Source organism: Hipposideros armiger, unplaced genomic scaffold (assembly GCF_001890085.2).
Source record: "Hipposideros armiger isolate ML-2016 unplaced genomic scaffold, ASM189008v1 scaffold_231, whole genome shotgun sequence".
In the NCBI taxonomy this organism is placed as follows: Eukaryota; Metazoa; Chordata; class Mammalia; order Chiroptera; family Hipposideridae; genus Hipposideros; species Hipposideros armiger.
This window is the reverse complement of record NW_017731581.1, coordinates 1,377,840-1,399,946: the sequence shown is the minus strand read 5'-3', so window position 1 is coordinate 1,399,946 and position 22,107 is coordinate 1,377,840. Positions and strand designations below refer to the sequence as shown.

Below are 22,107 nucleotides of genomic sequence, written 5' to 3'. Positions count from 1 at the left end.
AATTCCCCAATAAAAATCTTTAAAAAAAAAAAATTTTTTTGTAGGTCAAAAAGGGTTGAATATCAGCACTTTCATTCTATTGAACCTACTACATTCAATAGGAGAAAAAACAAGATTTAAAATAAACGGTTGAAGAATGCAGGGGAAAGGTAAACAAGTGTAGTCTTCAGGGCATGTTGATCTTGGCCCACAGAACCCCACTCTTCCCTCATCTTTGCACATCGAAGAATGTGATAGCACCAAGTCTCACGTTATCTTCCCCAGCAAGCGCCTATTTTGCGTTGCTGGTTAGCTATGGACCTATATGCCCAGCAGGCAGCAACGCCAGGGCTCACCTCACACAGTCTGGAAAGTCTGAGGAGCTGTGTGGTGAATGAAGAAGTCTCACACACGTGCAAAATCACTGGCCATAGCTGTTTCCCAGCAGAGAAATAGCACCGTACTGGCCACTTCACAAGGTTTCTTGCCAAGTGTTCTTAGAACTGTCTTGAAAAGATGCCATTTAGAAATCAAAGTGAGTTCATCAAGGTTTTTCAGGATAATGAATTCCAACTATATCCCACACTGTTGCCTACAGAGCACTGCCGAGAAAGCGCTGGTGGGGATGGTTGACATGAGCATGATTCTGATACAGCTTCATAGATAGAAAATAAAAAGCCAGCACAGATGGGGCACACATGGGGCTACGGCGGTTAGGGCAAGATCCTGGGGAGCTTCAGAGGGCAGGTTAGGGGTTCTGGGCCTCGCTCTGATCCTAATGGTGACCCCTGAGTGCTTGTGAGAGAGCGCGCCATGATACAAAGGGAGCAAGCTACAATGGAGGGATGAGGAGGTGAGAGGCAGGAGGTCGGCCCACTAGATTATTACAGGCGTTAGGATGCGAGTGAATATGTTCCTGAACTGTGCCGATGGCAGCCAGGACGGAAAGAGACAGGGCGGCAAGAGAAAGGGTCAGAGGAACCGAAAAATGCCACAGCTCCCACTATGAGGTAAATGATGATCTTGGCAGCAAAAAGTTTAAGCAGATACTAAAGCCACTGGAAAGAAACAAGTGTTCAGAATATTTACCATCACGCTGGGTAGTTTAAAAATACAATATTAATAACAAAATTCGGCCAGATTTTCTATAGTAAACTACTCAGGAACACTGCAAAATAATATCAGCAAGTCTGGGCCTTCACCAGTCCCTGGATACACTCATACCAGAATGTCCCTCTCAACGGGATTAAGTGACACTATCATACTAAATACTCACAAGTGGATGAATTATACGTTTATTTCAAGTCTCACAGCAAGAATGCTGAGTTTTCGATACGTTGCTTATAATAAGAACTGCTGTTTTCTACTTGGCCCCATGAGAACAATTATGCAAATTTGGACTAACGGATGGGGAGGTCTGGAATCAACAATTTTGCTTTAGTTTGCCAATTATTTTCTTTTAATTGAGGTGAAATGCACATAACATAAAATCAACCATTTTAAAGTTAATTCAGTGGCATTTAGTACATTCACAATGTTATGTAACTACCACCTCTATTTCCAAAAGCCATTCGTTTTTTTTTTTTCAAGTTAAGAACACTTTTTTCAATTACAGTTGATACACAATACTGTGTTAGTTTCAGGTGTGCAACATAGTGATTACATTTATATAACTTAGGAAGTGCTCACCCCGATAAGTCTAGTACCAATCTGACACCATAGTTATTACAATTTTATTGACTGTATTCCCTATGCTGTGCTTTGCATCCCAGTGACTGTTTTTATATCTGGCAATTTGTACATCTTAATCCCATCCCCCTTTTCACCCATCCTCCCAAAACCCCATCCCATCTGGCAACCATCAAATTTGTTCTCCGTATCTGTGAGTACTAATTCGAAAAGACATATGCACCCCTATGTTCACTGCAGCATTATTCACAATAGCCAAGATATGGAAGCAACCTAAGTGCCCATCAATAGATGATTAGATAACGAAGATGTGATACATATATATATGATGGAATATTACTCAGCCATAAAAAGGAATGAAATCTTGCCATTTGCGACAACATGGACAGACCTAGAGGATATTGTGCAAAGAAACAAGTCAGAGAAAGACAAACACCATATAATTTTACTTTATGTAGGATCTAAAAAACAAAGCCATTTGTTTTTTAAAAGGAACAATGATATGTCCCTGACCATATTTGATAACATGAGGAGAGCACACAGAACTCTTCAAAAAACTGGTAGCCACACTAAGCCTTTAACTGACCATATACTACTATTCACACACACACACACACACACACACTCACATTTATATACGTTTTTGTCTCCATCATAGTTATTTAAGTGTTGTGGCAGGAATTTTATTCTAAATACAGGCTCCCTGGCGTTTCACAACATATTAAAGTCAGAAAATAAGTTATTATTCTACTGATACCTTTGATACAAATCTTATAAAAAGATGCCTCATATTTCTTTTATATAAGTACCACAAAAGCGCTTAACTTTAAAAAAAGAAAGAAAGACAAAGGCTGAAAGCGACTTCAATGAGCCTTACCTTATTGGGATAGCTGGCTGCTTCCTTCCCAAATCCGCTTCAAAGAGGAAGCCTTCCACAGCAATAAATAAAAACTGTGCAAATGTCACGATGTTCCCACATCCTGGATGCTTCCTGTGTAGTGAATAACAAAAAGGCACAAGAACTGAGATAAAAGCCACCAGGACTTGTTACACTGATAGTTCAAAATAACAGGGGGATTACATTTCCGTTGCCCACCGCCCTCTTCCATGTTTTTATACCCCATGGGTCACGCACACTTAGCAGTGTGCCTCACAGAGCACGTCAAGCGCTCCTATTTCCCTCTTCCGTCGGTGCAGCAGGCCACGAGTAAGAATCACCGATACACTCGTTCCTAGATCTACGATACAACTTTCCTAGTCAACGCATGAGCTCATACGTTGAGCTCAGATGTTCTGATTGGGATCCTCACTTAACCAAGAAGGCTTCAGTCAGGACCCTAGTGGGCCTAGGCAGCAAAGCCCAAGGATGGAAATACGCTCAGGTCTCCTGAGAATGTTTCCATATCCTCCAAACCAGGAATCTCAGAGGCTGCTGTCAATCAAAATGCGTACCCAGTGTTCATGACAGGGACAGTACCTTAGATAGCACCCCCCCAAAAAAAACTGGTTATTCGAGGGGGGACTCTTACTATTTTTATAAGTATAAAGCACAGCTATACATACTGTACATAAACCCGTTCATAGTATATCTGTGGGGGGATGATTATAGGGCCTTTGGTGGGGGTGGTGGGTGGTGTAAGAAGTAATAATGAAAAGATTGAGGACACAGCTGTAGTCTGCTGTTCACAGCACTTAACACAATGTATGAGGCACTCAACACATGTTCCTCAACTGCAGTCAAACCTCAGCAGTGATCTGTGTAAGGAATAGGGAGTCTTTCTCAGTGACTGCTAGGAACACACTGACAAGGCAGAAATATTCCTTCAGACATCCCTCTTGCGGCCCTCTGGGAAAATTACGTAGTTCCTTAAAATGTCTGATTGTCTTGAGCTTGTCGACCATTAGGCTCCGTTCAATCACTGGAAAAAGTACAAAGTGAGCAGTTGTCTTTCTTTTCCCGAAGCTTCCAGAGTTCCCCTATTACCAATATTCCCATATTACAACATACAGCCTTCATGTTCTTCACTCAAGACAATTACCCAAAGCTAGTGACTAGAGGGACTTAACCATAGTATTATGATAATATAATGCTTTTTATCAAAAAAACACTCCATTCTCTATTGGTGGTATTAATATTAAATAACAGTGCCAACTATACAAATTCTTAGATACACCCACCAGGCATAAAAATAAGCAGCTGCAAGCATACACCATTCCGGGCGAGCTATGGTTACCATCGGAGGCAGAACAGTTGCTACTCATAAGGATCTATAGCCTATGAAGGTTTCCTTGAAAACTGCTTTATATTCAATTTAACGACTTCTTTTAGCACTTCTTACGTTCAAGGGACAGGGCTAAACATTGCAGGAATCCATAAATAATCATGTAAGACATTTACCTCATTCAAGGAGCTAATTAAAACCATTAGCCTAAATATGAGTGACAGGGGAAAGAACTTGAGGTCTAGATAATTCCCAACACAGCGCTTTTTGACTCTGGCCAGGCCACCCTTTAAAACCCATGCGCCTGGGGAGCCTTTCCCTCCCAGTTCTGATTGGATTGGTCTGGGGTAGGGCCCTGGAATCTGTACTTTTTTTAAAAAGATGTTATTGGGGAACTGGGGAGAGGAACAGTGTTGGGGAATTGGGGAAGGGGAACATTGCGTTTCTCCAGGACCCATCGGTCCAAGTCAAGTTGTCCTTCAGTCTTAGTTGTGGAGGGCGTAGTCCACCATCCCATGTGGGAGTCAACCAGCAACCTTGTTAAGAGCACGCTCTCTCACCAGCTCAGTGGCAGCTCAGCTCGGGCACAGTCACTGGGCCATATGGGAACTGAACCGGTGGCCCTGTTGCTCAGAGCTCTCACTCTAACCAACTAGCCACTCGGCTGGCCCTTGGAATCTATTTTTGAAAGCTTCCCACTTGATTCTAAAGTGAGGCCAGGTGAGAACCACTAGCGTAGACCTGGGGAAGGGCTGGGAAGGGTGTGCAGGTGTAAGATGCACACCTCATTCTTGTGTGCTGACGCTGGGTTGAGAACCACTGTGTTCCTTGGTGGTTAAAAGTACACAGTGACATGCAGAATTCAGGTCTGTCACTTACCCTGTGACAGCGGAAGCTAATTACTCTCTCAATATCTACTTCTCTTATCTTTAAAATGGGAACATTATTTATTAGGGCCTATCTCATTGGTTTACTGCAGAGCAAACAAGCCAGTCCCTGAAAAGCATTTCCCACAGCGCCCGCCACGCAGCGACGACCAGAATTTAGAATCTTGCATATTAGAAGGTCTTTGATTTGAATTCTAGTAATGGAAGTGACATTTTTTAATGCTGTAGTGAGGATTCAAGGAGAAAATATAAAGTGCCAAGCACAAACTTAGCCCAAAAGGAGCTCAGGAAGCTTCCTTGCATTCCCTTCCATTTTCTCTTTACCAAAAGCTTAGGTCAATTCAATTAAAGAGCAATGATCGAGAATGTATTGCGCATCAAGTTAGGTGCTAGCTGTCAGGGAGCTCCCAGGGTGAACGGACCTGATCTCTGCTCTCAAGAAGATGACAGTATCATGAGGGAGCCACCCGAGGAGTACGAGACAGTAAGAGCCCAGCGCCACAGAGGAACGGTTAGACAACCGGCCATGTCCTATTTACCTGAGTGCCCCCACTCTCAGGGTACAGTGTCTGGCCTTCACTCCAACACCTGAATGAATGGGGGGACACCTCCCTTTAAGCAAACATGATTCAGAATATGAGGGTTGTACAAAAGCTATAAAGAAACAACTTATTTCAAAACATGATTCACTTTACGAGTGTACTCTCCATAAGATTTTTAAAAAGCCATCATAATAACTTTTAATTTTATCTTTATTTTTTGAAGGTAGGTATTATTATGCCCCATTTCATTGCTAAAGACAAAGAGGCCCACACGGCACTGAGTTCGGTAAGTCTCCCAGGGTCACATGGCAAATACATGGTGTTTGCAGACCCCCATCATCACCGTCATTGCCATCATTGTTATTATTTATAATTCAGTGGTTTTAGTATATTTGGAGTTGTGCAGCCATCACCATTGTTTAATTTCAGGACACCTCCAAAAGAAACCCTGCACCCATTAGAAATCACTCCCCATTTCACCCTTGACAACTCTAATCTACTTTGTCTCTATTTCCATAAGATTTTTCAATGAATCTTATATGCGCATATAATTCAATTCCTTAAAAATCAACTTACAGGGCTTTTTAGGAACACACTGTTGTATAGATACCAATGGAATTATTTTAGCTTAATAATTCCTTTTAAAACTTTAGAGTAAAAACTTGGACCCTTTTCCCTAAATCACTTGTTTTCTTGAAATTCATTCCTTGGGAATTACCAGTTTCTCTCACTTTGAATTCTCTTTGGCAAGATCCCGGTCTGGTTTTGTTTTTTTTAAAGCAACTTTGAAGAAAAAGAGCTGGGCAGATAGTTTATGCCTTTTGTAACTTTATTCTAGATTTAGGAAACTTTCCTGTTCGATTCAGCATTAGGCACATGATGGAAAAATAAAATGGGAATAAGGAAATGTTTCAGATTGTCTTCAGTATGTAAGACCATTTTAAGACCCTGCCCAGTTAGCTACTGCATAACTTTTTTTTTTTTTAATTTTATTGGGGAACAGCCATGGTCACTGGTTACACGCTGCTTTCACGCTACAATGTCATAGTTGACTCTTTTAGAGAGGGCGGGGCTCACAGTGGCCCATGCGGGGAGTGAACAGGCAACCTTGGTGTTATCAGAACCACGCTCTAACCAACCGAGCTAAAGGGTACCCCCCAAGCTGATGCATATCCTGCTTCCAAGAATGTAAGCTCCTTCAGGAGGGGATCAAGGCACTCATTCACCATTTCCCATCTTTTTTACACTGCATTGTGCTCTATATCTTATTATAGGTCCCAATTATAGGTATGAACATAATAAAAGCCTAAATTTGTTTTCCAATTTGGAGAAAATGGTTAAATATGTTCGCTTCTCTCTGCCCTTCACTTTAGCGTTCCCATTTATAGCTAGTGTTCTATTTGCCACCCACTGGTTCCAAGGAAGCCATATAAAAAGCACAGTTCCTGCTCTGTAAAAATTTATGAGCTTTCCCCAGTGACGTCCCAAGATAAAGTCACAAATTCTGAGAAGGCCAAAACCAGAAAAAAACTGTAAAGACTATCTAGTCCCACCAGCTCTAATTTTATTGATCTGCAGCATGTGAAGTTGTGAGTTGCCCAAGCAAATCAGGAATAAAAGCTGCTATGCGGTCTGGTGTACCAGTCATTCAATTAATAAATGTACCCCTCACCACTTTACGAAAACCCACTGCTGTATGCAAAACTCCAGATTTGCAAAGAAGATAAGTGAGTGATGATTTATTTACAAATTATTCAAAGTGTCCTAAATAGACATTTCCACGATGCAGGAAAACATTCCGTAAAAAGTTAGAGCTATCCACCACTTCCCAGGAACAAATTCACAAAGCAAGGTATACCTGTATTGAAACAAAATTGTTTGAGAGGAGGGGAAGCCCACTAGGGGTGTGCTTCAGGCTTTGCACATGAACTTCATTTAGTCCTTCAAAACCATTTGAGGCTGGGACAGCCATCACCGCCCCCACCCCCCACACACACACCCTTTCACTGTTAAGAATTAACAGACTAGGGGAGGTCAAGTCGTTTGGCCAAGGGCTCCTAATTAGTAAAGAGTTCCTTCAGCTGCTAGCATCACTGACCTCACACAGCCTCTGCCAAGATTTAATGTAATGTCATATCCAGCAAAAATATTACACTATTGCTCTCTGTCCTTCATTTCCATGGCTGGCCTGATGTTATCACCTTTTTAAAAAAATCTTTTAAAATCACATTCCCTCCTTTGAAATGTACCAGCTTACAGCAGGATAGACTTCTTTTTTCATTTTCATATCCCTCACCACCTCCTCTCAAGAGTGACACATGACAGATCTTTATTAACACTTTCTGCATAAAAAACTTCCAAGCTCTGTAACAGCAAAAATGAACCCCACACAGAGTTTACCTTAAACTGGGTGCTTCAGAATGAGGTAATCAGTGGTATCATGAAAATAAAATATATTTCAAGTGGGCGCCGCATGAGGAACGGGGTGACCAAAAACCTAAAGCCTGCTCAAGTTCAAAATTAACAGGGAGGCTGAAAAAGGTATTGGACTAGGAGTTCAGATATCTGTCTCTGCCACTTGCAAGTAGTAGAAGATCATCTAACTTCTTGGGACCTGTTTCATTTTCAGTAAAACAGAGATTATAACTCTTGACCTATCTTGTACAAAAGATTGTTCTGATGGGCATGGAGATAAAAATGTAGATTCGGAACCATGGCAATAGACAGCATCATATAGTATTTTACAACAGTAAAAAGGAGGCCCAGAGAGACTAAGTGACTTTAAAAGGTCACACAGTGTGGGGGGTGGGGGGAGGCGTGGGGGGGGGGATGAAATAAACTCTGTAAAATCCCATTTCTTAGTGTACCTGTTTTATGAAGAAATGCTCATCTTCCGGGTGGGGGAGGCGTGGGGGGGGGGAGTGACAGAGCCAAGACTGAAACTCATAATTTTGAGATTGTTAGTCCCAAGCCTTTTCCAGTCCACCTGTTGTCTTTTCTGCAAGTTTCTACCCACTGAACTTTGCACATTATTACACAACATTATTTGTGTGCCATCTCAGTAAAGCCAACCTGGCCTCCCTTTGGTATGGTATCCTAGCCATTCTTCCTCCCTCCCTTCCTTCTTTTTTTTTTTTTTCGGTAACATTGGTTTATAACATTATATAAGTTTCAGGTGTACACCATTAGAATCTGACATCTGCGTGTAATACATCGTGCTCACCACCTGAAGTCTAGCCTCCATTTGTAGCCCCCTTGACTCGCTTCGCCCTTCTTCTATCAGCCCAATTCTTAATTTATAAAGTTACACCTCAAAATACACGCTTCTCGATGTAAAGACAAATTATCTGAAAGCTGGCAATGCTCTCTCTGGTCAATGAGACCGATCTTATGCATAAAAAAAGAATCGGTTCTATTACATCACTAAGAGTCATAGTTGGGCAAAGAACTCATAAACAAGCAAGCGTTAATAGAAACAAACGCTTTGCGGGCCGCTTTAATGCACATGAAACTTTCTTTGCAGCGTGTGCGAAATCAGACTGACTGATAAATCAAAAAGCTTTGTGACATGATTAACAGGATGGAGACAAGAGCTCCCGGCAGACCTGGGACCAGTCACGTGAGACATTCTCTCGGCTCAACACCCCCCCCCGCCCCCGCCCCAGTGTGTGCAAAAGGGGTGACGACAGCAACGCCCCGTGTCCCCCTCCGAGGGATGCTGTGAAACTATTGGGTGGTGCGCAGGATGATGGAGCAGCGGGCACAGCAGGGTCCCAGGCAGCCCAGAGCGCACCCAGGGCTCAGCCCGTCCCACCCCGGTCTCAGCGCGCCGCGGCTCGGGGTCGGTCCGGGGGCCAACGCGCGGAAACGCCTTTCTCGGTGCCGTGCGGGGCGCCCCGGTGCGGCCCGCGGGAGTCACTCACCTGGCCAGGAGCTCGAGGAAGATCACGTTACTGCAGCAGCCTGCGAACACCAGGCCCACCGCGAAGATTGGGCGCATGGCCAGCGCAAGGGAAGGGGAGCAAGCTCGCAGAGGAAGCGCCCGCCTAGATCGCTACCCCAGGAAGCAGGACCGCTGCCTCGACCACGGCACCGAACATCGCTACCGTCCCGGGGCGCTGCTCTGCTCCGGGGCCACCGTGGTCGCCGGCCGAGGAGCTGTAGTTCGCAGTCGGCCCCGGCCCCATTCATCCGAGGGGGCGTCCTGGTCCGGGTCAGACTACATATCCCAGGATGCCGCGCGCCTTTACGTCAGGCTGGGACGTGTCCCGCCTCTGCTGGGTAGCTCCACCAGAGAGGTGGGGCTGGGTGCCCGTCATGTGTCGTGCGATGGAAGCCGCGGGGCTTGCTGGGAAGTGAAGTTCTAACGCTGTCAATATTGTTCCTTAGGAAGCCAAAGGCTCAGAGAGGGATTTGTCCATCACTGAACAAACTCACAGCTGGCGGCACTAGAGCTACAGGCCTGTGGTTGATTGTTGGAGGCGTTCTAGCATCTGAAACCATTCTCTTGAGTGAGAGTAGAAATTCCTCTGAACTTAACTTCCCTACCGCTTGAAAAGTACGTTGGACTCAGGAAGGTCTGGAATTGAATCTTGGCTCAGCTACTCATCAGCTCTGCGATCTCAAGCAACTTCTCTGAGCCTCAATCTCATCATTGGTAAAGATGGGAACAGTAATGCTATGATCACAGCGGAATCTTATTAAAATGCGGGTTCTGGTTCACTACACCTGCAGCTTGCCCTGAGGTTCTGCTTTTCTAACAAGTTCCCAGGTGATGCTGATGCTACTGGTCTGTGAACCACACTTTGAAGAGCAGATGCCTATGAAACAGTTGACTCTGGACACTTCTCTACCCCACCTCTCCCATTGGCTCAGAGACCTCCTGCCACCCGTTCCCCTCCCCACTTCCCCTTAGCCTACTATCATGTCAAACTGATTTATTTTTCTCCTTCATTTTACCACCAAGTATCTTTAAAAAGTAATCTAGGGCCAGCCAAGTGGCACGTTGGTTAGGAGTTGGCTTGGGACGCCAGCTCTGAGCAGCAGGGCCCCGGTTCGGATCCCACATGAGGGCCAGTGACGCTGGCCTCCACAGCTAAGATGCTGAACAACAGCTCGACCTGGAGCTGGGCTGCTGTGAGTCGCTGGCGATGGTGTAGGCTGCAGTGGGGCTGCCTGGCAGAAGGAGTGAGCTTACGTGAGCTGCCATGAGCCGCCGTGAGCAGCCGTCCAATGGCCAGCGAGTGACTGCCTCACCCGGGAAGAGCGCAATGATCACAATACCAACATGGGCCAGTGAAGCGACGTCCTCCACAACTAGACTGAAGAACAAAAGGACAGCAACTTGTCTGTTCCCCTTCCCCGATTCCCCAACGCTGTTCCCCTTCCCCAATTCCCCAATAAAAAATTTTTAAAAATTTAAAAAAGTAATCTATATTCACAGTCTCTCCTTTTTACTCTGACCAATGCGAGATTTTTAAAAATAGTCTCAATTTAGAGTCCTACTGACCTCTTAATTGTCAAAACCATATACAGCAGGTTTTCAAATAACATCCTTTTGTGAATTTAAGTCTTGCTTGTATCAATTAGCCTATGGCAAAATTGGTTTCATTACACACCATTTCATGTAAAGGTGCAGTTTCCAAGAACTTATCAATGACATTACGTGAGAACTTAATGTACCACAGTCTCATCTTACCTGATCTTGCAGTAGTTTTGACAACGAAAGCTCTATTCTCCTGACATCCTCTTGTTCCTCTGGTTATAAGACACAAATCTCCTGTTTCCCTTTCTACTTCTCTGACTTACCTTTTCCTTTTTCAGCCTCCTCTGCCCACTGAATTCCCCTTCCAAAATTCCATCATTTCTCCCCTCTTTTTATTGCCCTGAACCCTAGCTATAGGTGATCTCATCTCCATAACTTCAACCATCACCATATGTAACTGTGATCCTACCTGTACATATATGTACAGCCCCAGTCTCCCTTGCATCTTAAAGTTTCCCACTGCTTGTTTGACATCTTCACCAATATGATGCCTGAGCAAGGGATCTTTCTGCTCACAAAAGCTTTCTGTGTAGCTTTCCAATGCACCATTCATGGCTCCCTCCTCCATGTCTCCAGCACTCCATTCATACCTAAACGATTCCAGGAATCATGTTGCATTGTAGTTATCTGTTTTCATGTCACTCACCCCCACTAGACTGTGCCTCTTTGTGGACAGGAACCAAGAATAAGTAATTCATCTCCAGATCCTCAGCATCATATACAGTGATGGGTATGTAATATGTACATATAGTTTTTGTTGAATGAATGAATAAATGAGCTTGACTTCATTATTTGAGTAAAATATTTCACACCTCATAAATTCAATAAATATGTAATATTTTTCAGCTTGACTAATTTAAAAAATGTAAACATCAGAAATGCACTGCTCAATGAATTTGCATAAACAGTGATGTAGAACCAGTACCCTAGCCAGGAAACACTGTCAGCACCCCAGAACCTCCTTGGGCCCCCTTCGCATCCCTAATCCCCTCCAGGAATAACCCCTTTTCTTACCTACTAGCACCAGAGGTTAGTTTTGCTGTTTTGGGACTTTACACAAGTGGAATCAGAATATTTTCTTTTGTTTCTGCTTCTTTCACTCAACATTATGTTTGTCAGTTCCTCTGTGTTGTAGCCTGTATTTATAGTTTATTTATTCTCATTACTGTATAGCATTCCCTTGTATAAATATGCCACAATTTATTGGGTTGTCGGAAAAGTCATGACGTATTTTTTCTATGTTTTTCGTTGTGACTTTTCCGACAACCCAATATCTGTCTCTTCTCCTGGTGATGGAGGGTTTAGCTATTATGAATAGCGCTACTATGAAAATTTCTTGTACGTAGCTTTTGGTGAACATAAATGCACATTTCTGTTGGATATCAGCATATTAATCAAGGTCCCGTCAGAAAACAAAAATCACCCAGTAATTTGAACAGGGGAAGTTTAATATGAAGAACTATTAACTAGCAACCAAGTTTCTATGAAGGGTTACAAAACTCCCAAGATTATAAGAAGAGCAGACACAAGGAACAGCTCATGCCTAGGACTGAGACAGGCTACCCAACGAAAGAACAAATTTAGAAGAAGGCCTTTTTCCCCAAAATTGAGATTCAGGGCTTAGGGAAGGTTTGGCTGCAGCCCTCCGGCTACTGAGATGTTGATAAAACTCACTATGAGCCACCCTCTGGGGTCCAGCTGGGACACTGGCCAATTCATCAGGAAGCTGCTGGTGGGGGTACTGTACTCTCTAGGAAGCTGACTGGGGCTCTGGTAGAACTTTCTGGTAACCACCTGTAAGGGTCCTGCTGAACTCATTGAGGTGAGTGCCACAGGATGTCCCATGTGCTGCAGGAACAGGAAGAAAGGAAAACACCAGAACCAGGACAAGAAGCCACCTCATCCTGTAAGGCTCAGGCAGCACCCTCCCTGACAAACCTCAGCATTGTGCCACCTGGCAGAAATGTCCACAGGCTCCAGCTTCACAAATGGCCATGAAAGGTGTGGCTTTGGAGCTGAAAAGCTGTCAACTGACAACTAAGACACCCCGTTTTTTTAAAGGTTATTTCAACATCAATATTTTAACTGTTTCATCATAAAACCAAAGTTATGAAGCATGGACCTGGCTTTATCTCCCAGACTTTTTTCTTCTTTTTTCCTTCTCCTGAGTTCAAACTTCTAGCATCTTTGATTGAACATCATCTTCTTAGACAGCAGCTGGCTGGCCTCCCCCTGTTTAAACCTTCACACAGTCCTCTTCCCTGGTGAGGAAGGACCTATCGCTCTGGGAGCGTTCATCATCTTTGCCCTGATGTTGTCAGCAGGAAAAGCTGTCAAGGTTGTTTTAAAAACCCTTTTTGCTTCTAGTTCCAGCCACTCAGACATATTTTGAATCATTTATAAAATCCACTTAACCAAGTTGTTGACAAAAAATTAAATAAGATGACTCCTGTGGGATCCTGCTTGACAAGTGTCCTCAAGTTGACAACCCTACAGAGATTTGTCACTTGGGTTTTTTTTTTAAACTTGTTTTCCATATCTATCACAGGAAGATGATTTTCTCCTCTCTCTATCACATAAATCTTGAGATGCTTAGAGCCGTGCACAGGAAAGGTACACTATAAATATACTTAAGGTATTATACATAAAGTAAAAATATTTTTGTTGCTTATTTCAAAGGTCAGACTCAAGCAACGCCCCAGTGTATTGACAGATTTATTTAATCTAACTTCTTCAAGAGTATTATTCAAAACAGACTTTCTTTTTCAGAGTACTACTATAGTTAAGGCACATAGAGTTTGGGCTAGGAAGGAAAACTTCTCGTCCAGAATGCTAATAACGCAAGGTCAAGGACTTTATCTTATTAGCCATAGTATCCTCCAGCTCTAGATGGCAGCTGGCTCACAGCAATTGCTCAGTACATTATGGCTCATAGGTAGGAAGGAATGGAGGGACAGAGGGTCAGATGCAGGTTGGGGGTAGCGGGCGGGGAAGGAGGAAGAAAGACCTTTAGAAAAGCCAGCTTCTTTTTAAGGGACTCCTGCACACAAAATAGGAGAGCGGTTGAAAATGGTACCTGCTACTAACTGGAATAATCACCTAAAGAAAGAATTTTTAGTGCTGAGTCTGTCGGCGAGCTCCTTCATGACAAGAACCACCTCTACTTAACCTACGTGCCTCACGGTTCCCCCTTCATTGCTGCGAAGTTGATATTTGTTAAAGTGTATTATTGAGTTGAGGAAAAGACACTGTCATATCACCTTTTGAAAAAAAGAGCGCTCTCAGAGAACCAAGTTTTCGACATCAAGTGTGACATGTCTCAAAGTTATTTACTGAACTGCAACCCACCCACCCCCAACCACTTAATATTTTTAAGGAAATAAAAACAAACCCATGGGGTCATTGAATTTTAATTTTTTTTTCCACTGCTTCTGTCACCTTTTCCCTGTCTCAGGTATCAAGCGTATGTGAAGATGTTACTAACCCATATACTGAAACATGCTTTGATCTGATCCAGGGGGTGACCGTTTCAGTTTATAAATGCTCCCACGCAGAGCTCAAGCACCCCTGCATCAATTATGTGAGGCAGATCGGGGTTAGTATTCCTAGGAGAAAATCTGAGGGTCAGAAAGGTTAAATGTATTTCCTAAGTGTCACAAATTTGAAGGCATATGGGGACAGGCGGGGAAGGTAAATGTGTGAGACAGGCTGCACACATCAGAGTGTTGTTGGGGAAGTCAAAAGTGTAAACTCTGTTTAAATGCATTCAAATTCACATTTAAAAATTTTTACTTTTAATTGTGGTGACATACATATAACATTAAAATTTACCATGGCAACCATTTTTAAGTGTACAGTTCAGTGGTGTTAAGGACATTTACACTGTTGTGCAACCATCACCACCATCCATCCCCAGAACTCTTTTCATTTTGCAACATTGAAACTCTGTACCTATTAAATAATCAGTCACCCTTTCTTCCTCCGCTCAGCCCCTGTCAACCACCATTCTAGTTTCTGCTTCTGTGAATTTGACTACTCTAGATATCTCACATAAGTAGAATCATACAGTATCTGTCTTTTTGTGACCAGATTTTTTTCACTTAGCACAGTGTCCTCAGGGTTCATTCATGTTGTAGCATGTGTCAGAATTTCCTTCCTTTTTAAGAGTGAATAATATGCCATATATACCACATTTTGTTTATCTATTTATTCACCCGTCAATGGACACTTGGGTTGCTTCCACCTTTTGGCTATTGTAAATGATGCTGCTATGAGTATGAATGTACAAATATCTCTTTCAATTCTTTCAATGCTTTCATTTCTTTTGGGTATATACCCAGAATTGCAATTGCTGGATCATATGGTAATTCAATGTTTCATTTTTCTGAGGAATCATCATATATTTTCCACAGCAACCACTTTATAGTTTTACCAACCATGCAAAAGGGTTCCCTTTTCTCTATATCCTCACCAACACTTGTTCTTTTCTTTTCTTTTTTGTTCTTTTTAATAGTTGCCATCCTAATGAATGTGAGATGGTATCTCATTGTGGTTTTGATTTACATTTCCTTGATGATTAGAGGTATTGTGCATCTTGTAATGTGCTTGTTGGCCATTTGTAAATCTTCTTTGAGGAAATATATGTTCAAGTCCTTAGAATTCACAATTTTAAAGAATGGAGCCCACCAATCTTTGAGCCAGATTTTCTGGCTTCCAGCCCCTTATGATAGCCTAAGTGACAGAGCCAGCCCTAGAATAGCCCTCATTTGACACCTGCTCAGTTTGGTCTACCATCTTACCGCAACATATTCCCTTTGGGATTGAGGACACTTTTTACTTTTTCTTCAGTTAAATTTTTTTGTAGATTAATTTTTGGAATTTGTAATAGAAACACATGGTACAAAATTCAAAGGGCACAAAGGATGCCAGTGTAAATAACTTCCTTCCCTCTCCTGAACCCCAGTCACCCAGCACCCCTACTCTGAGACTATAATTTTCACCAATGTTTTGTTCATCCTTCTGTTTTCTACAAAGTACTCGTATGTAGGTTTTTTTCACTCAGATACTATTTTTTTTCTTAATGTATGTGAAACTGACTTGTTCTTTTTAATGACTGCTGAGTATCCTATTTACAGATGTGCCATCTTTTATTTAATTGGTCCCCTGTTGCTGGATCTTTAGATTGTTTTCAATATTTTGCTCTAACGAACAGCACTGCTCTGAATATCAGTCACATGTATTTTTGAGTAAGCCAAGCCGGTGGACAATCAGCCATAACTTAGTATGAAACATAGTCAAATTAACCAATAGACTCATGTTTTAGATTCCAAACTGTAGAATTAATAGTATCAAACTTCCACAGGAGTCCCATAGTTAAGGATACTTCTTCCTATACCTTCTCCCTATAACCAGATAGTTAACAAGGCCAAAGTAGATACTTTATTTGATACTTATATACAAGACAAAATATTATATATAGCATATACCTCATGCATTGTCTGAAAACCACAGCCTAACAATAATTCCTCTTAGATCTAATATCACTAGGAAATACATGGTGGTAGAGTCCAACTAAGCAAAAATTTACAGTTAACACGTCAATTTTAGAACAGAAAATTGTATGGAAGTGATTTTGAATGAAAACTGTCATATAATTAATTCCCTGTCGTTGATTTCCTTACCTGTGCACTCAACATCGTGGTTTTGAGCATCCGTTACTGGCGTGTGATAATTCTTACTGAGTCACTGGATGAACCAAGGCCTGGAAGCCCTGATACTAAACCGCCCCCATTTCCTGCAGAAAACGGTCTCTGCTGGTTAATGGCTGATCCGTGCTCCTCCAGCGCCCTCTACTGGTCTGTGCTCACTCTGGTCTGTCACTTAACACTGTATGAAGATAGTTTCTTGCCTGTCTACTCCCACCACGCCCTGGGCTCTGAGAGGTGATGTTCTTGTCACTTTTGTGTACCCAGCTCCCAAAAATAGTGCCTGGCGTACAAGAGTCACCCATGAGTATTTGTTGAGTGACAGAATTATTGAATAAGTGAACGAAGGAATGTGTGAACAGATTCCTGCGTTCCTTTTTTGAACTCTCTGCTTTTTATAGTTTTAATTTTGTCTTCTGTTGCACTGTTGCTGTCTTGACGTTAAGCACGCTGGCCTTTGCCTACTATTGTCCCTTCCAACTCTGTAACCTGAGAAACCTGACTTACTAAACACGTGATTGGGTTAAAAAACAAATAAGGAATGTAGAGTTCCTTGTGATTTAAGTCTATAGATTTAATGTATAGCCTTTCTTATAGGTGTTTTGGGCATTCTAACACATATTTTGTTTGCCTTCTGGTTCTCAGGTTTTGAACAGAGTTGTCAGTCAGTTGATTGCTGGGTTACAAAGTTATTGTAAGTCTACAAAACTTCACCAAGAGTCAAGTTATGTGATCAGCACAATGCTAGCAAGTGTGAAATGAGGTTTGCGAAAGCTTAATATATATGTGTTGACTGATAAAGGAAACGTGTACAGTATGGTCCTGCTGACCTCAATGATAATAGCTAATGTATGGAGCACTTACTCAATGCCAAGCGCTTTACTCATATTATCTCATTTCATTTTCATAAAAATCCAATGAAATAGGCACTATTATGATCTCTATTTTATAGAGGAGGAAATTGAGGCTTAGAGAGATTGAGAGACCTTTCCAAGGTGATATAAAGTTGTGAGATCTGTTTGATACTTGAGATTACAGTCATAACTGCTCTGCTTCACTGACCCAAGAGGTTGTCAGTTTCATCAAAGCTAGATAAACACATATGAAGCCACCAAGACTTCTCAAAGCACTGTAACTCATGACCTGGCCTCTGGTACATCTCTTTCATTTATCTACCACTCTTCCCTGTGCAAACTGCTCTCCAGCTTCATTGGACTGCTTGTTGGTTCTGCAATATGCTGAGCGCATTTCTGCCCCAGGACCTTTGCACTTTCTGTCCTCTCTGCCTGGAACACTCCTTCCCCAGTTGTACCCATGGCCCTATCTCTCATTTCATTCAGTTCTGCGCTTAAATGTCACTTAATCAGAGAGACCTTTCCTGACTACTGTATCTAAGTAGCATCCTCTGACATTGGACCTGGCCTTACCCTGCTTTATTTTGTTTATTTTACTATTATCTAGCATGATATTAATGATCTTTACATAGATTTTGGTTTTTTTTACCAGAGTTGAACCGGCAACCTTGCTGTTAAGAGAGCACACTCTATCCACTGAGTCATCCAGGCAGCAGCTCAGCTCAAGGTGCTGAGTTCAGTCCCAGCCGCAGGTGGGCATATCCCACCATCGAACAGGCAATCTTGTCATTAGGAGCACGTGCTCCCATCAGCTTAGCTATCTTGCCACCTGTTGGCAGCTCAGCGGCAGCTCAGCTCAGGTGAAGCTCACTGGCCCACTGGTGGGAATGGAACCAGCGACGCTGTTGCTCAGAGCTCGTGCTCTTAAGCAAACCCTTAACAACTGAGTCACTTGGCCGGCCCTTATACAGATTTTTTGCATGTGTTTTCCACTAGATAGTAGACTCCAGGAAGCCAGAGATTGTGTGTATCTCTAGCAACTAGAAAAGTGCCTGGCACGTAATAGCACTCTGTATATACCGATAATTTGAATGAATGATTTTATTACACATCAGGGTTCTTTAGCATAATTGAAGCATCGAACAGCAGTTCTGTGCCAGGCACTTTCCAGATGTTTTACATTATTGTGTCTCATATATTACTTCGCCATACCCCTATGAGCGAGGCATAGTGTTTTCTTCCCTTTTATAGACACAGATAAGGAAACCGAGTTCAGAGTGGTTGAATAACATGTTCCTGGGCAGTTAGTGGCTGCGCTGGGACCTGGACGAGCTGTTCCTCACTCTGGGTTATGTCCTGAGAACTCATTGTTATTTTTCTTGCAGACCTTCTCTCCCTGTCTCCGAAGCTCTTAGAGGCAACTATCAATAGTTTCTCTCCCCTTTTGCACTGATGATATTTTGACAAGTACTAACAGGACAGAGAAGAACACGGGATCAGGGACTTTTCAAATCACTCTGAGCAATAACAAGGACAGTGGTTAGCGCAACCCCAAGGCAGAGAAGGTTTTCTGTTCCTGCCCACATCTTGGGTACAAAGAAAGCCTGTTCCGAGGAAGAACGTTGTCCAACGTTTTCCATGAAGTGTCAACAGGTTTTTTTCAAGTGCAGCGCTTTACTCTCGCTGCTCTGACTGCTGGCAGTGACGTTTTACCCTTAGAACGTGGCGAGGCCGTCCCACATCTCCTGCTTGAGCATAATTGTATTCTGAATGTGGAACCTGGACAGGTCCATCTTTAACAAACCTACCCCTTTGGTTTTAGCTTGTTTTTGGAGGAAGGGGCGAGGGAAGGCGGTTCTTTCGTGCACAATTAAAACAACTCAGAATTAACACTGACGCTGTTTCCCAATGTGGTGGTCTGGGGTTTGGTTACAAATAAGTTTTAATATTTCTTTTTTTTTTTAAAGATTTTATTGGGGAATTAGGATGGGAACAGTGCTGGGGAATTGGGGGAAGGGGAACAGACAAGTTGCTGTCCTTTTGTTCTTCAGTCTCGTTGTGGAGGATGTCGCTTCACTGGCCCATGTTGGTATTGTGATCATTGTGCTCTTCCCGGGTGAGGCAATTGGTCGCCTGCCACTGGACAGCTGCTCACGGCGGCTGTTGACAGCTCATGCTGGCTGCCGGCCACTCACTGCAGCAAGGGCTGCAGCCTAGCCGTCCGGAACTCAGGGCAGCCCAGCTCCAGGTCGAGCTGTTGTTCACCATCTTAGCTGTAGAGGGTGCAGTGTCACTGGCCCTCATGTGGGATCCGAACCAGGGCCCTGCTGCTCAGAGCTGACATCCCAAGCCAGTTCTTAACCAATGCGCCACTCGGCCGGCCCTGGTATTTCTTCATTAACAAGCCCTCTAATGGTAGCGATGCTCTTTTTGTTTCCTCTCCCAGGCCCCGAACACACACAATTTCATGAAACAGTGCGGGGGCATTACAGAGAGGAAGGTGGGCGGACTTAGAAAGAGGGAGTTCTCGTTTGTCCAGCATCAAGCTGGTGGTGGTGACAACTGAGAAAAGGAAGCCGCAGCACACCCCTGATGCCAAGTGTTGCCGAAGCAACCCCAGGGGTGGGGGTGAGGGGGCCCAGGGGGTCCAGGGAACTACCGTTTATGTGAAATTACTCCGCTGCAGGGTAAGTGGGCCACCTTCATTATCGATAGTTCACAGTTCCCAAAATATGAAGTAGAAGCTCAGAGACATTGCTATTTAATCCAAGCTCACATGCCTACGATTCACCTGTCTCTTGAAAAGCCCTCATTGATCTCCTCCATCTTTATGGGGTTCCTGGCAGAGATGGCATCAAGTTGACCCCATCTTCTTTGGGGCCAGCCTGTTTCCCAACCTAGTCATTGATTTGGTTGACGAGACACTGTAGAAAAAGAGTTGGCAAACCCCTGAGAGGGGAGGCAATGTAGGTCCATCCACTGTCTGTTTTTGTAAATAAAGTTTTATTGAATCCCAGTCATGCTATCAGGGCAGAGTTGAGTCGTTGTGACAAGGACTAAAATGTTGACTATCTGGCCCGCTACAGAAAAAGTTCGCTGATCCCTGCGAACGATACACACCTCCTCTAGACTTACCCCATGTGGGTATTACTATCTGTACCCACAGCCTCATGTTGAAAAGCCACCCAGACTTTGCACATACTCATACTGACCCCACCCTGACTCTGGTGCTGGTCAGTGAACAATTCATAGGCCATAGGCTCTGGCACCAGACAGACCTGGGTTCAAGTCTCAGCTCTGACATCTACTGGGAGAACTTGGGCGAGTTTTTAGAATTCTTTAAACTAGCCTCATGTTCTTCATCAGTACAAAGCAACTAATGATACTGTCTTTCTCCCTCATTGACCTGCAATGAAAAATGAATAAGATGACATGATGGAAAGTGCTTCACACCGGGGCTGGTGCATGGCAAATGGTGCAAATCTGTTAGCCCACTGAAAACCGAGCCCTGTGCTAGGGGTGGGAATACAAAGATACATTAACACATAGTCCTATGCCTCAAGGAGCTCACAGATATAATGAGGGAGAGAGATGGTGTCATTGTAGAGATTTTCTCATGTTCGATTTGGGACTATGGTACAGCCTGAGCCTCCCCTCCCCAGACCCTGGTCCTTTTTTAACTCCCAAGACGGTCCCTTCTAGTCCCAGCTGGGCAACCGCAGAAGCTCCCAGCTTCCGCTATTGCCATGGCCCTGTTTTCATCCTATCAGGTGGCGGAGGGTCCCTGCTCAGGTCAAGGTGATTCATTCTCTACTTGGATATTAGCATTTCAGAACCACCAAATTCCATTGGCTTGAGTAGAAAGCCACAGCGATTATAAAATGTTCTTTACCTTCTATTGACCTGGAACCCCATACGTCATCTGCAGCAGCTACTTCCATACCATAATACCATCAAAGAGAGCTCAGGTGTCCTTCTTGGCATTCCATAGGAGCCTTAGTGACAATACTGAGCTGAAGGAAGGGTCTTATGAGTCATGAATATGAATATCATTATTCAAATGACTCTGGTCGATGTCAAAGATAAAAGGAAATGTTTTATTTTGTGTTCATTAAGCACTAGAGGGTATTTTTCCCCCGGATGCCGACTCGTTATGCCTGTTAACAGTTAGCAGGAGTTAAATTCCAACATCACATCAAGGGAAAGAGATGATCCCTCAAGTATTTGGAACCGCCTTCCCCCAAATTGCAGATCAAAGCTAGGCTGTGAACCTCTATGCCGTCTTGCTAATGGATTAGACTAACTGTACTTGAATTGTTTTTCCTCCCTCCAAACACTAACTTTCCCTAAATAGACATGATTACAGAAATGTTGTAAGTTTGACAAAGTGTGAGGTCTACCAGAGCCAGCTGCCGTTATAAGTGTTCTCTCCTGGGGAGAAAAACTAACGTTGTATAAAATGCCTGTTATGGATCAGGGGCTTGACGCGTGCCCTCTCACTAGCGTTTCAGGAAACCCCAATGAGATGCTACTGACTTAGATGTGAGGAAGCTGTGGCCCGGGATGGGTAAGCAACCTACCCGCAATCACACGGCTGATAGGAACATGAGGCAACAAGCCCAATGCTGTCTGTTTAGAAAACACATTCGAGTCTACTGTTTCGGGTCCTCTCCCAAGTGTCTGT

General features: G+C 43.4%; 1 protein-coding gene across 2 annotated transcripts in view; it reads right to left on the bottom strand.

Annotated features, from left to right (window-relative positions):
- SLC35B4 (solute carrier family 35 member B4) overlaps positions 1-9,715 on the bottom strand; it is a 31,807-nt gene extending 22,092 nt beyond the window's left edge. Inside the window, exons 1-2 of one of the 2 annotated variants that reach the window (XM_019654818.1) lie at positions 9,243-9,715; positions 2,546-2,659 (exon numbers count right to left, since the gene is read on the bottom strand). In XM_019654818.1, the coding sequence (XP_019510363.1) occupies positions 2,546-2,659; positions 9,243-9,319 (191 nt within the window). In that variant the 5' untranslated portion in view covers positions 9,320-9,715. The remainder of the gene's footprint in view (positions 1-2,545; positions 2,660-9,242) is intronic. The other variant, XM_019654816.1, reaches the window with a different exon arrangement.
- Between the last annotated feature and the right edge of the window lie 12,392 nt (positions 9,716-22,107).